At 39.6% G+C, this 16,333-nt stretch overlaps 1 protein-coding gene across 3 annotated transcripts in view; it reads left to right on the top strand.

Moving 5' to 3' along the window:
• The window catches only part of NEK7 (NIMA related kinase 7), a 143,785-nt gene that overhangs the window by 61,046 nt on the left and 66,406 nt on the right, over positions 1-16,333 (top strand). For all 3 annotated transcript variants that reach the window (XM_056110715.1, XM_056110718.1, XM_056110716.1), the window contains exon 3: positions 13,946-14,086. In XM_056110715.1, coding sequence (XP_055966690.1) covers positions 13,946-14,086 — 141 coding nt within the window. The remainder of the gene's footprint in view (positions 1-13,945; positions 14,087-16,333) is intronic.

Raw genomic sequence — 16,333 nt, 5'->3', positions numbered from 1 at the left:
ACAGGTTTGGGAAACTTGGGGTAAGAGCCTTTCCTAAGCTCAGTTGCTGTCTACTGTGAATTTCCAAGGGGGAAATAGATAATATGAGCAGTGTTTTCTAAGTTTATTTCACAGTGGGATCTTCCCCTCCCATCCTTCCCTCCCTTCTCCTCCCCTCTTTCTTCCCCTCCCTGATTCCCCTTCTTTCTGGCTCCCTTTCCTGTGGCCTTCTCCTTCTCTTCTCCCTCTCTTGTCCAATAAAAATGTGTAATTAAAAGAAACCTGGCAATTTTGGATTTCTTAAAAAAAAAAAACTTACCTTGCTGTTCTTTGCTGAACTTGTCTGAATTTCCTGTATTCAGAAAGAGATATTTTCTCTGTAATTACACTTGGAGCGATAGCACAGCGGGTAGGGCATTCGCCTTACAAGCGGCCAACATGGCCGACCCGAGTTCGATTCCTCCGCCCCTCTCAGAGAGCCTGGCAAGCTACCGAGAGTATTCGATATGCCAGACACAGTAACAACAAAGTCTCCAATGGAGACGTTACTGGGCCCGCTCGAGCAAATCGACGATCAACGGGAGGGCCTTTACCTTAATTACACTTAACTTGGGTAGGACCAGTTTGAGTTTTAATCAAAATGATGGTTGTTTCTTTTTTGGTTTTAACCCACCGCCTATCTTTTGTTGTATAATAAATTGTCAGCTTGAAGCAACTTCGAACACACATGCTCTTAGTGCCTGCTCGCACATGTGTCCTGAGCACAGTTGCTTCCTCTTAGAGTTGCTAACTAAGACTGTGAAAGAAGCACCTCTGAAAATTAGTCATTTATATGATTATTTTATTTTATTTTGCTTTTAAGGTCACACCCCGCGATGCACAGGGGTTATTCCTGGCAATGTACTCAGGAATTACTCCTGGTGGTGCTTGGGGGACCATATGGGATGCTAGGAACCGAACCCGGATGCAAGGCAAATGCCCTACCCACTGTGCTATCGCACCAGCCACTATATGATGATTTTAGAATTCACAGTTTTGAAGAACTCTAAGTTCCAATGGGAAGAAAATCAACAAACCTCCTTTCATTTTTGGCTGTGGGCGTTGCCACCTGTGGGTGTTGGGCTCAGGCCAGGCTAGAGTGATGTTTCAGATGATGTGCAGCATTTTGCACCTTTTCACACTGGTCTTTTCCCTTCCGCCTCTGCATCCCTCCTTCCTTCCCCAGTGGGAAAGACACAGGGGTGACACGCCCCCCCTACCTCCCCCCCCCCCCCACCACACACACACACATAGAAGGAGAGTGTGAGACAGTGAAAGCAAGATGGCTTAATGTAAGCTCCTAGGCCGCATTGCTTATTAAGTGTTTGAGCAATGCTCCTGCTCTCCGTAGCATTATTTCCCAAGGCTGGGAAAGGACAGGCTCTGTGTGGGGTTGACAACCTTCTTTTGTTTTGTTCCACACCATTGGCCTGAATAACGGGGGTGATCAGGCAACATATGGTTAGCTGAGTGACTTCTTCCACTTTTGTAATGCTAATATCAGTCTGGACATAAACAGAAAACTCAGGATGTCAGCTTTCTAAGTGTCAAACACCAATTCCCCACTGTAATGATGAGTGATGTATATTCTTGGCATATCTTTGTCTTGTTTTGAGATGACTGGGCTAACCCCATAATGTGTAATATGTGGTCTCATTTTCAGTAAAGTGCACATTCCTCTTAAGGTTTTGAATGTGAATTTTAAGTGTCTGTTACATTTTTTTCACATTACTGTCACTCTGTGGAACTTAGGGTATTTTCTCCAGCAACTTCCTCTCGTCCCCTTCCTTTTTTCTTTCCCCTTGTTTAAAAAAATTACTAAAGCCTAGAAAATTCTAGAAGCATACTTTAACTAGAAAATTATCTTACTTACTTTCGTCACTTTTGGACTTTCGTTTGCAAAGCAGTGAATTTAATTGAATTCAAACAACAGGGACTGTTTTAAAGATGGTGACAGGAAAATAGGAAAATACTTACTTTTAGCTTCCCAGCTGGCCTCTTCTTCACTTCCATGCTAGAGTTTTCTTCTGTTCTCAGCACACATGTATATCCAGGGTTTAGGGATGTAGTTTGGTGGCAGAGCACTTGACTTGTGATGTGTGAGGTCCTGGCTTTGACGCCTAGCATCCCTTCCCAAAAAATCCAGGGGCTGGAGTGATAATATAGGGATTGATGTGCTTGCTTCCTTGTGGCCATCTTCAATCCCCTGATACAAAATGCCTTCTTAAGAAATGCTGGGGGCAGCTCTCCAGTTCGTCAGCAGTAGCCTTAGAGTGCTGCTCAATTTTTGACATCCCTTCTCTCTCTCTCTCTCTCTCTCTCTCTCTCTCTCTCTCTCATACATGTGCATGCACACACACACTTCATTTAATACAAAATTTCAACCAAATTATGTTTGTTTCAAACCTTTCCATTGTTTCCCATTAGCCCACCCCATCCTCATCTACAAGTTCGTAGTGAAATACTGTAGTCCTTATTCAATCTTAGTCATAGTCACGTCTGCACCATCCACTTCTGCACCTTGGTTGACATGGTCCCTTCCGTAAAAGTGATCACTGTATTCTTTCTTGTTTGATTTATTTATTTGTTTATTTATCTATCTATTTTTGCTTTTTGGGTCACACCCAGCGATGCTCAGGGGTTACTCCTGGCTCTGCATTCAGGAATTAGTCCTGGTAGTGCTTGGGAGACCATATGGGATGCCAGGGATTGAACCCAGGTCAACTGTGTGCAAAGCAAATGCCCTACCCGCTGTCCTATCGCTCTGGCTTGTTTGTTTTATTATCTTCACTTTAAGTGGAGGTTCCCAAACTTGTTTGACAGCTGTCCCCTTTCCACCCCTTTCAGTAAAAATGACACTCAGTGGCTCCCAGGAATCTGCCTTCTTTAAGTGGGCAAACAGTGCTCACCTCGTGGCGCCCAAAGGTACTGTTGCTCCCCTCGATCACTCCTTTCCCCTCCCACTTCTGATGATAGTATCACTCATTTTTGGAAACACTGATCAGTACTAGAAACTTTATCCCTGGTCCCCAGAAGACATTCATGAAATACTTGTTTGTTTTTTAGGGGGTGCTGGGATTGAGCCTAGGATAACTGAGTGCAAGGCAAGTGCCTTAGTGCCTTCCCTGCTGTGCTGGCTGGTCTCCCAAGAAGTATTTTCTAAGTGGTTACAAACTTCATTTTATATTAACCCATTCTCATTCTTTTCAAACACAACCTTTTATATGGAAAATATCTCTCAGATTCCTACTTTGTCGTGTAAGTAGCCTTCTGTATTCTCTGTTTTTTTCTTTTTTGTTTTGTTTCTGAGCTTTTGATTTTGCCTCCTTATTCTACCTGGGATATAGGGGCCTCTTTTCCCAAGACACTGAGTGCAGGGGAGAGCCCTTCTCTGATAGCCAGATGCTAGTAGGATCAGGAGGTGGAATAGCAGCCTGGTCTTCTCCATCCACCGGTGCTTTATCCATAGAGCCTCTCCTTTGGGCACAGGAAGGGCCGAAACTGCTACATGGAGACTCAGACCTTCCAGCTGCTGAGCTTTCTCCTCCTTTATCTCCTGACCTCTGCACTGTCCCTCCCAGAACCTCTTGGCTCAGCCTCCTCGCTCACCTTCTTCATCTCCACGTCATGGTTGTGCTTGAGTCATGGTTGTGCTTGAGTCTTGGGCTATAGTCCTATGTCTTTATGGTATCTGCTGATGGTTGAGCTGCATTTTGTGTCATTTTCAATCTTGGACTCTGATTATGCTATTCTTTGTACTATGCTCTTTCGTCTCCAAGTGGAAGGTCAGTGAGAGAGAGGTAGTAGTCTCAAGTGTAATTTACGGGGATTTTTCCAATAATTTTAATCATAGTGAGCATAAAGATTCATTATTATGTATACTGATTACATTCCACGATAGAAATCCTCAGGAAAATGTTATAGTGAAAGATTATCTAACTAAATGTTATTAGATTATATGTTTTTGAAGATGACAAATGGAAATGATTGTTGAATAGTTCCTTCCACTGGTCGTACTTTTCATTGTGACAAGATTTCATATGATTAGTGCAGTGGTAACTTTTATAGGTCATATTTTATTACCAGTGCATTACAGATAATGATTTTTTGACAAATGTTTGTTGCTTGGATTAGTTAACCTAGATGCAAGTTAATCTAATTTCTACCTGCCTACTAAGCATTCAATCATATAACTAGATACTGTTAATATTTCTTATGTTTTGGTTAAGGTTTACATTAGGAAAAAACTGTGGCAATATAGAATACTAATTAAGTTATAAAATGAAAAATGATTTGAGTTTGGTTGTGTTTTGACTTTATATAGTTTGTTTATATATTTAGAAGTATGATGTCTTCAAATAGAAATTAACTCTAGAAATGTAGAATTAGACTAAGAATATGTTAAGAATTCTCTCATTTGCTTCTTTAGAAGTTTGTATTTGAATGTTTTCATAGTGATATGGACAGGAATGAGGCAACATTCATTCAAATTATTTTAAATTTTTATTTGGAATTGCATTCAGAGCCTAAACCTAATTATAATAATTGCAGTGATGAAAGTCATTCAGTTTCTGAGGGCGAATTGTATTCCCAGATTCTTTGTGTTGGTGAGCAAAGTAAATTATCTTGATATGCTTTTAGTTCAAATGTTGCCTCCTTAAATGAGATGACAATTTTCATATGACATTAGCCATAGATCCAGTCATAGGTTAAATATTATTACTATTTTAAAAGAGGAATTTAAAACATTTTTAACATTGATAAACTTGCTGGAGTAAGTCCATGTATTTCTGTGGTAGTTATTTTGATCATCTTTTTCAAATGAATATATATAGTAATATGTTTGCTCAAAAGCAAATAATTTTGCATTTAGAATACCTCTATATTTTGTCTTCCTTTATATAATTATTATGTAAATCTTATAACCTTTTCTTTTTTTAAATTTTACTGAATCACCGTGAGATAGTTACAAGCTTTCATGTTTGGGTTACAATCACACAATGATCAAACACCCATCCCTCCACCAGTGCACATTCCCCACCACCAATATCCCCAGTATAACCCCCTTTTCCCACCCTCCCCAGCCTCCATGCAGACATGATTTCCCATAATCTCTCTCTACTTTGGGGCATTATGGTTTGCAATACAGACCCTGAGAGGTTATCATGTTTGGTCCTTTATCTACTTTCTGCACACATCTCTCATCCCGACTGATTCCTCCAGCCATCTTTTTCTTAGTGATCCCTTCTCCATTCCAGCTGCCTTCTCCCCTTTGCTCATGAGGCAGGCTTCCAGCTATGGAGCAATCTATCTATCCCGTGTATCTACTATCCTTAGGTGTTACCCTCATATTATGTTTTTTTTTATACTCCACAAATGAGTGCAGTCTTTCTCTGTCCCTCTCTTTCTGACTCATTTCACTTAGCATGATACTCTCCATGTCTATTCATTTATAAGCAAAGTTCATGACTTCATTTCTCCTGACAGCTGCATAGTATTTATTCCGTTGTGTAGATGAATCAGAGCTTCTTTATCCAGTCATCTGTTCTAGGGCACTTGGGTTGTTTCTAGATTTTGGCTATTGTGAACAGTGCTGCAATGAACATATAGGTACATATATAATTTCTACTATGCTTTTTTGCATCCTTGGGATATATTCCCAGAAGTGGTATTGCGGGGTCATATGAAAGCTCAATTTCTAGTTTTTGAAGGACTGTCCATATTGTTTTCCAGAAAGTCTGGACTAGTGGACATTCCCACCAACAGTGAAAGACTGTCTCTTTTCCCCCACATCCATGCCAGCTTTCCATGACAGCTTATGTTTCACAAATCCACATTAAGAAAATCGGATAAAACTTTTTTCCCATCTCTGTGTGGAATAAATTGTGTGACCCCTTTTCCTACTCCTTGATTGAATCTCATTTAGTTTAGGAAGACAAAAGGATGGTGGAGAAGGAGTGTCTGGAAGATTTCTCATAGCTTGTCTAACGGAGGGTGAGGGGAGGACCTGGGATCAACTTACTTAGCACTGACTTCCAGGACCAAAGTGTGGGGGAGATTGGACAGTGGATTAGTTTTCCCAGAGTGAGTGCTCAGAAAAAGCAGTGGAGGCTGATACTGGATGTTACTTTACAGAGTGTAGCCATTGGTGGGAGGAATATGTCAAGGATTGCGGAAGGAAACAAAAGGTCTAAGCATGAACTCCGAAATCAAACTGCCTGGAGAATTCTCAGATTTCCTTTTTTCCTGACTCTGTGATTAAGGATGTTATTTAGCGTCTGTATGTTTCACTTAAAATCAATCAATCAATGAAAAAAAGAATGACTTTATTTCATAGACTGATATGCAGCTTTTCATTGGTGCTCAGTTTATAGCACTCATTAAAAGATAATGATGGTAATGTGGTAGCAAAGTTCTATCAGACAACTCTTTTGCTCACAGATCTCTCTTCCCATTGCTTACATCTGTGTATGTAACCTCTAGTATATATTTATTACCTATAGTCTGTTCCAACTTCTGCTTCATTAGCCTGTGTTATCCCAGGAAATCCTTCCACATTCTCAAGCTGAAAATCTGTGAGTTATTTCTTTCTCTCTGCTTTTCACACATCTTTAGGCTCCATGTCCAAGATTGTGTCTTCAATTCTTCCTGCTGTCCTTTGAGTCTATAACACTCAGGTCAAGTCCATTTCTTCTGTGCAGTTTTCCTGCTTCCACTGTTCACTCAGTAACCCTCCTCTGTAATTCCTTCTCCATGTGTTGTTTCTGTAAAATGTACATCTGATCATGGTAGATTGATTGCTCCTTGACCTAAAATCCAGTTTCCGTACTCTTGCTGTAAAAGTGAGCACTTTGTTGACTTTTGTCACTCCTTATTTCTGTCCTCCAATATTCTTCATGTTCTCTGTGATCTTGCCAAAGTATCTTTCCTGCGATTTCTTGAACACATTTTCCCTTAAGTCACTTTTTATCCAGCTGTTCTTTTCTATTATGGCTAAATTCCGCCTCCCCCCCCCCGCCTTTTCTTTTGATAACTGATAATTTCATCTCAGTGTAAATGTCACCGCCTCAGTAAGGTTCATCCCTAAATGATCCCATCTTAAATAACCATTTGCGCATTTTCCTATTTATCTCTATTTTGTGTTCCTCCGTAGTACTTAAGTGTGCAGAGTAAATGTTCGATATGATTATTTATTCAGTCTTTTTTATTTTTTTTTTTGCTTTATGTATTTGTTTCAGAACTCTCCCCTGTTAAATAAATTGTGGAATAAATTTAAAAAAACTTCTTTCCTCTGTTTTCTCATCTCTGTTTTTTCATTGAGAGGTTACTTTTCCCCATATTTAATTTTGTCAGGTGATGCTCATGGGGAATTGGGAAAATGATAATGTCTTTGCCATTAGTGAATTATTTTGTTTATTGTAAACTGGGAGATATAATTAGCATTGTGGTTACATAATTTGGGTATAATAATTATTATGCTGGGGAATATAACTAATGACAGTTAAATGGTGAAATTTTATAGTCTTTTAAATGTTAATAAGATAATTTGTTATATTTGTATACTCATTTTCTTATGCTATAGTGAATTTTTGCTTATGTGAAAAGCCTGATGTTATGTTGTCTAGATAGATTTAATTCTGCAGTGCTTAGTAATCTTCAGGTTACTTTAAAAAAATCTTTATTGGGGTAAGGTGACTTACAATACCCTTAGAGATCGTTTCATGCATACATATTCCAATACCTCAGCCACCATCAGGGTCCCAAAGTAGTTACCTCTGAAATAGTTCAAGAAATGAGGAGATAGTTTTTTAATATAAAGAAGCATATATACTTAGATTTTGTTGGCATGTTTGAGTTTTAAGTAAGTAAGTAAAGGCCCTCCTGTTGATCATCGATTTGCTCGAGCGGGCCCAGTAACGTCTCCATTGGAGACTTTGTTGTTACTGTGTCTGGCATATCGAATACTCTCGGTAACTTGCCGGGCTCTTTGTTTCCAGTGAGGTTTGTAGAAAATAATATGAGTTTTGTTGGATATTGCTGGGAAGGATATTCTGGCTTATGGCTTGGAGATAAATAACAGTTGTCTCAAGATCATAGCATGAGCTGTATTGCTGAATAAATTTGAAGGATATTTTGAACTCTACCACTCTTAAATTTTAGAGCTATTCTGTATCAGTACAAAGTATAAATGTGTTAATTTATATAGTTGGTAATTTATATAGTTGGTAATATAATAAATTATCAGCAACAGATGAATTTGCATAGCAGTGAAAACCTTATTAATGATGTTAAATATTGTAATTAATGCTGACTCGTATATTCAATCATTGATAACAATACCTCTAGGAATTCAGGAAATAATTTTCTCTCTGGAGAGTCTATTGAATCCATGCTGTGACTCTTCTAATTTCCCCAGAGAGAACTATTATCACAATGTTATCCTGAATTATCTTATTGCTTGTTTAATGCCCTTGCCTTCAAATTTGAAGTAAATTAAATTAATTTGAGGCAATTATTAATTGTCTAAAGAGTCTTCACCTGTGCGAATAAGAGCCGGTGTCACTACCAAATGAATTTTATTTTTAGATGAAAAGTACTTAGGTGAAGGAACAGTCAACACAGACTGATGTGTCAGAGTTAATCCAAATTACTTAGGCAAAAAGTGGTGTTATGTGATTAGAGTGCATTTAGATCAGCTCGAGCTTCATTAATAAGAATGTAGAACATTAAAGGTTTTATGTGCAGTTTAATTCACTCTACAGTTTGGAGTGATAGTGCAAAGAGCCAAGCTTGGTCTTTGTTTTTTGAGATACTTCCTATGAAGGGAGAAGCACATGTCTAGACAAAAAGTAGAATCTGGTATGATTGAGAACCTCGCTCAGAGCCTGATTGGCTCAGCTGGTTTGAGTTGATTCACTTTTGTCGGTGGCCAGGGAGGAAAAGGGCAGGAAAGCAGCGCAGGTGCTGAGATGCAGGGCTGGCCATTGTTTTACAGGTGAACTGGGATGTGTCAGGTATAAAATGTGAATTTTTTCCAAAGACATGGGGACGAGCAAATGCCTTGCATGAATAGGTTAGAGGTCATCACTCAATACAAGTGGGCCTGGCTGGTCGCTGCTGCCTATGGGGTGGGGGTGATGTGCAGGATAGGAATGTGGCTTGGAGTGTCTCTGGCCTAGGCTTGGCATAATTTTTATAGCAGGACAATTTACTACTTTCAGAATATCTTAAGGTTCTTTCAGTGACTTTTCTCAGCCCCAGAGCCTTTTTTTGTTGCTCAGAAGGAAAGAAGGAAAGAAAGAAAAAGAAAGAAAAAAAAAATCTGATCATTAAGTGGATTCTGCAGGAGACCAAGTCTCACTTAATATAATTAAGAATGGGAACATCTAATTTAAGTGATTTTCTTTGGCTTATATTGCATACCGATCTGATTCTCATCATTTTGATGAGTTTTTTTAAAAATTCCCCTTCTATAATTCCAGTGCCTGTTTAATCCATATCAGCCTAATCCTTTGTGGCAGTTCATCCCTTGACTGCTAAAAATACAAGGAATTGGACATCATTGTGATGTCATTGTGATGAGTTTTTTAATCCTCCTTCTATAACTCAAGTGCTTCCCTAAAAAATGTAAGAAATTGGAGGTCTTTCAAAAAAAAAAAGGCTACATAGCTCTTCCCTAAGGGGGGCAAAAAACGAAAAAAGAGTTCTTGACTTGAGTGGGAACTCATTCAGTGATCGTTTTTGTTGATACTTTGGTTGAAAGTGTCAGACCCAGTGCTGCCTGCTGTAGAGTGCAGGTCGTCACGGGGAAGGAGGGCATCCAAAAGAGCAGAATCATTTCCCAGGTCCATTGATGACCTGCCTCGTGATCTCATAACGAAGACCTTGTTTTGAGACAAATTGCAGCGTGGCCATGAGACCCAGGGGTAGTTGGAGATGTGCAGCTATGCTCCTTCTCATGTCAGCCCTCCATGTCTACCCTGGGTGACAGGACATGGGAGCAGATGAGACAGGCTGTCACTCACCCACACTGCCCTTTGAAGAAAGACTATGAGGGGGGGAAAGGTGCCGTAAATGGGCTGTGAAGTTTACATACACTGCCCACTGTTAAACAGATTACGTCTAATGAAGTGTCTAATGCTCAGGCCATATCAGCCTAATCCTTGGTGGCAGTTCATCCCTCAACTGCCAAAAAACACCGCCCTCTGGCCCTCTCTCGCCACTCAGGCCGCCAAGCACAGGGAGGTGCCCAGTCTTAATAAACCAAGACAGTGTGCGATCTGACATGCAAATATAGGTCATTGCATATGTAAATGTGTGATTACAAACCTGCATGCCAAAACACATTAGTGAGACTTTGCTCTCAGCATGCGGTTGTCACACTGCCTTAGCAGTTCACGCTAATATTTGTCAGTTACGCTGCTGACAGAATATGGAATTCCCAGTCAAATTTCAAGTATTTGGATTGTGTGAGAAGGTTTCGACTGATGAAGTTGTATTTAACCGTTGAGATTGGCAGTTTTATCCTCAGCAGAAAAGATGGTCTCTGCATATATGAGGGACGAGGAAGTTCTGTATCTTAGATGTCACAGAACTTGCACGTGCATAGAGTCAGACGGACAATGTTAGAAAAGTATGACTAATCACCCAACCATTCCTCTCTGTAAAATGATACTTTAAAGCTAAGATGCCAAAAATCTGAGAAATGGCCCTGTGCAAGTTTCTTTTGTTTAGTAGGTGCCATCTTGTCACTGTGATACTAAATGATAAATTGCAATAGCCATAAAGAAAAGTATTATGAACAGCAGGGCAGGTTGTCTCTCATATTGTGATCATTCCCCCCCCGCCATTCTGGCATGCATGTTCATTTTAGTGTCACTTTCTTTTCCCTTTGTTGTTGCAGTGACTGAGACTGCCTAGTTGCGCAGAGTTCTGCACACTTGGTTGCAGTGCTGCTCTGTGGTTGCACACTCTCCTGTATTGCTCACACACACTTGGTGGTGGTGTGCTGGAGGACAAGCATTTGTGGGCATCACTGTGCTGTGTCATCTGGATTCCACTCAGGGATGTGGGGCTCAGACTTGATACTGCAGTGGCCCTTCACCACTGAGCCACAGCCCAGAGCTCTCTCTCTCTCTCTCTCTTTTTAAAAAAAAAATTGTTTTTTAATTTCTGGGTCACATCCAGCATTGTATAGGGGTTACTCCTGGCTCTGCACTCAGGAATTACTCCTGATAGTGCTCGGGGGACCATATGTGATGCTGGAAATTGAATCCAGGTTGGCTGTATACAAGGCAAATGCCCTACCCACTGTGCTGTTGTTTCAGCCCCCCTAGGGGGGTGCTCATTATTTTTAGCCCTTGTCTCCAGTCTTCTTTTTCTTCCGACGACTTGAAGTTGAAAATGTCTGTGAATCATCATGTGGAGTTTTGTAAAATTGGGTCATGCCATAAGTGACTTAGTACAGTAGGCTATACTTTGGAATCACCTAGCTAGAGGTTTGGTTTGAGAACAGTGTAGAATTAGATGAAATTAGGTAGCAGACAAAGTCTCACTTCAACTTGAGGAGAATTTTGTAGAGTTTTTTTCTCTTTTGCTAGCACAATAGAGTAGTGAAATTAAATAAGAAAAAAATTGTAGGGATTAATGCAGTATACTGCTCACGGAGCAAAATAACCTTCTGTATAAGCCACAGAGGAGTTATCAGTTTTATCAAAGGTTTATATGACGCCTGGAATTCAAGTTGAATGTTGAACTGAATTCAAGTTGAACTAGTGCTATGTTTGATTGAATTCATATATATTTGATGCTCGATATCCTTAAGAGAGTGCCCTAGTCTGCACGACAGAGAATGTTATTCTTATTATTCTGAGAATAATCCAGAGAATAGTCCAGAGGGATGCAAACAGGGTAGTAGAAAGCTTGGAAAGGTATATTTACTAATAATTCAGGAATCTTGAAAAGACTCATGCATGTTTAGCCAGGAAAGAGTAGCTATCAGGGCATAGGATAGCTAAAATAGCTATTTTGTTGTATTTTATATAATTAGAGATGATAAAAACAGGTATGCGTGTTAGGAGGGGCATAAAGTACCTAGTGTCTTGTTGTAGTCTGAAGAATGCAAAGTGTGCAGCTGGAAAAGATATTCGGCTAATTTAGCCTTATGATGGACTTTATCCACTAACAAACAGCAGCATGAGACGGTAGAGAATGTTTGTACAAAGGTGGATTTGTCTTAAAATTGGCACAGCAGTATGGTATCAGTTCCCTTAATCAGTCCTACTTAATACCGTGAAGGCACTGCCTGTGGGTGACTGAGCTCATATATCTAACAGCAGAAAATTTTCAGATTCATCTCAACTTCTTCAGCAGCTAGCACAGAATTTGACTCAAATTCAACATACTAAATACCTGTTGATAAATGATAGGATTTTCCTGAATAGCAATGACAGATAATTTAAAAAGTATATTCATGAACTGGGTGGAATAAGCCAGTACAAAAGGATTACACATAGTTCATGATTCTGACTTACCATGTTCCAGAGGAAGCACACGTGTGGGCTTAATAGAAATATCAGTAACGTAGTGAGCTAACAAGGAGAGATGAACAGGTGCAGCACAGAGAGTTTTTATATTTAATTTTCTTTCTGTGTTTTGGGATCACACCTGGCAGTGCGCAGGGCTTACCCCTGGTTCTGTGCTCAGGGATCACTCCCAGCCCAGCAGGATTGGGAAACCATATGGGGTTCCAGGGATTGAACTTGGGTCGGTGTGTGCTAGGCAAGCACCCTACCTGCTAAATTACTGCCCTGGCCCCTCACAGAGGATTTAATTTTTTTAAGTTTTATTTTTTATTTTTTTGCTTTTTGGGTCACATCCAGAGATGCTCAGGGGTTACTCCTGGCTCTGCACTCTGGAATTACCCCTGGTGGTGCTCGGGGGACCATATGGGATGCTGGGAATCGGACCCGGGTCAGCTGCGAGCAAGGCAAACGCCCTACCCGCTGTACTATTGCTCCAGCCCCCCTCACAGAGGATTTTAGAACTTTAAAACACTTTATATGAATCCCTTTTGATAAGTGGATGCCATCATGGGTTTGTCCAGACCTACAGTTTACAGCTCTGAAAGTGAACCCAGCTTGGACTGTAGGTATTGGGTAGCAGTGATAGATCCTAGTAGGTCCGTGGGTTGTAACAGGAGATGTTGATAATAGGGGAGGCTATACTGATAGGAGGGGGTCTACGTGAAATGTTTGTACCTCCTCTGAATTTTGCTGTGAACTTAAAATTTCCCTAAAACTTTTTAGTTGAAAAAGTAACACAGAGATTGTAAACTGCCTGCCACTGGAAATATGCTCTTAGAATTCAGTAACTTCCAAGTCCCCAAGTTTTTCATGCATTAACTGGCAAGCAGAATTAAGTGAAAATACATCCATATAAAATATATATATGTTTGTATCTAGATAGACCATGTATATACTTCTTTACATTTAATCTCAAAGATTCTTTAAAAAATAAATATTTTTTCACGGAAGTTCTAGATTTAATGGAACAATTAGGTCTGTGAAATAAGGGCTGTTTTTAAACTTTCTATCTAAAGGTTCAAAATCCTTCTCATCCTCTGACATTTCATTTCCCTCTGCCTTGTTTTGTTAGCCTTTGCTGTCACTGGATGCTTTTCATATATACTTGCTTATTATTTGTTTTCCTCTCTATAGTGTAAGTTCTTTGGGTATAGGGATTTTTGTCTGTTCAGTTTGCTGCTGATGTGTAAACATCCAGTAACTGGTATAAGTAGGAGTTCAATATTTTTTGAATGAATGGAAGTTTGCAAGCTAATCGTAGGATTCTTATGGGAAAGCAATCAGCTACTATTATGTGTTGTATACTGTGTGATTAAAAACTTTTCTGACTTCTTCAATTGCAGAAGGCCTTACGACCGGACATGGGCTATAATACACTAGCCAACTTCCGAATAGAAAAGAAAATTGGTCGCGGGCAATTTAGCGAAGTTTATAGAGCAGCCTGTCTCTTGGATGGAGTACCAGTAGCTTTAAAAAAAGTGCAGGTAAGATGGTTTTCATTCTATAAATCAGTATAAAATAATATTGTGACTATTAGAGAAGAGTATATCCCGGATAAGTGGGTAACAGCATTCTTCAGCTGGGAGTGCTGAGCAAGTTAAAATTGTACTTTCAGAAGCTTGAATTGAGTGTGGTGCCCATTTGAAGTGAATGTTCAGTTTCAGTATTACTCCCTGCTTTAAAATTGAGCAGGTTTTGTGGCCCCTGTGTCAGCAGCGACAGCCACGAGCAAAGCTTTCCCAGCCGTAGAATTGAAGAGACAGGTTTGAGTTCTCACGATTGCCTCTAATTGGATATGTAACTCGATGTTATCTCCTCAGCCCAACTTTTATAGCTGTGGGCTTCACACTAGGAAACTAGACTCGTAAAATGAATTGCTTGAAGCTAATAAGGGGCAGTCAAAATTTAGGTGAGGTATTAAGCCAATGAAGAGAACTACCTTGGGCAATATATGAAAGGAAGTCAAAGTCATCTTTGTTTACTAGGGACAAAAAGTAGACAGAACTGAAGAGTGGATGGTTTTTATTTAAAATCTCTGCATGTTGTAGTCGTGTTGTTCTAGAACTTGTTTGGCTCTCCAGTTCAGACCCTCTTTGTTTTCCTCAGATTTGTTATCTTGCTCCAGTTTTACTTATCTAGACCTCGACACTGCTGGATAGGGCTCCAGGGTCTCTGTCTTGCTCACCGGACCCTGAATATTTCACTTGGCTTCTAGAATCCAGAAGGTCTCCTTGTATTTGCCCCGGTCTTTCTGCCTTAGTATATGTGACATCCAGCTTTCCTTCTGCATTTCAGATAATGTAGTCACTGTTTACAGCTGGCCTGAGAGCCCCTATTTTTCTCTGCACCTTGGCTAACTTTTCTCTTCCGAGGCCTAGAGTTTCTTCGTAGTTTCTTTTGAAATTGATTAAAAGATCAGTATACTTGTAATTTTAACAGTCAAAAATTTCAGTTATATTTTTTATTGAAATAATAAATATTTATGAAAGATTTTATATGGTATTGATGTACTACATGTAAAGAAGAAAAGTAGATTTTTTGTCAACTGTTTAAGAAATAAAGTATCAAATGTATTTTTATTTATTTCTGCCACCTTCATAGGTCCTGAATTTTGTTTTTTTCCTTTTATTTATGGTTTACCCATTTTCCTTATAAACTTTATTTTTTTAATTTATTTTATTTTATTTTTTTATTAGTGAAACACCCTGAGGTACAGATGTAGACTTACAGACTTTTGTGCTTGGGTTTCAGTCATCAATGATCGAGTACCCATCCCTCCACCAGTCCCCATTCCCCACCTCCAATGCTCCCAGTAGCCCTCCCACCCCCAACCCTATCCCTTCCTTATAAACTTTAAATATATATTCTTTGTGCTTATATATTTGGAACATTGTGTACATGAAGCATATTATATATGGTATATATCACATTTAAAAATCTATTTGTAGATTCAGACAGATAGTACAGAGGGTAAAGCATTAGTCTTGCCATGTGATCAACCTTTTTGGCTCCCAGCTCCCTGTATGGTCCCCCAAGCCCCACCACAACTGGTCCCTGAGCACAGAGCTAGGAATCTGTCCTGAGCACCATTGGGTATAATCCAGTAATCCCCCCTCAAAAATTTTAAATTATTTATTTAATATTTTAAATTATGTATATAATTTGTTTTTTTTTATATGTTATCATACTTGGACAGTTAGTGTGTATTGGTGCATGTGGCTATAGTTTCTTCTTTCTGCATTGTAGTTTGCTATTATAATACTTGTGTAATGCTTTTATGTTTCTTTCCTGCTGAACACAGATTAGAATTTGTCTCTTGTTCATGCCTTGCAGTGGAATTTGTGTGGCTAGTACACGAGTTAATACCAAATTCTGCAAATAGCACTGGTTGATTTCTCACCAGCAGCATATAAGAGTAGCAGTTTTTTCTCTTTCACTATGCACTTATACTTTAAGAAAACACAATATATGATAATGAACATTAACATGTTTCTGAAACATGACCTCTTGAGTTGATTGTGCCTTTGATCCATCTTTAAAACACTGTTGGTGTGTGGGAGAGGAGATGGCTCAACAGGTTCAGTGCATGCTTTGCGCATAGGCACGTGCCATCCTGGTATTCCCTGGTCCCCCAAGCGCTGCCAGGAGAGACTTTCAAGCACTTAGCTGGAGTAGCCCTTGTTACCTTTGGGTATGCCTTTCCTGAGTTTCTATGTATCTGCCTAGTTTCT

This window comes from Sorex fumeus, unplaced genomic scaffold, assembly GCF_029834395.1.
Source record: "Sorex fumeus unplaced genomic scaffold, SorFum_2.1 ptg000010l, whole genome shotgun sequence".
In the NCBI taxonomy this organism is placed as follows: domain Eukaryota; kingdom Metazoa; phylum Chordata; class Mammalia; order Eulipotyphla; family Soricidae; genus Sorex; species Sorex fumeus.
This window is presented reverse-complemented; position numbering and strand designations above follow the sequence as displayed.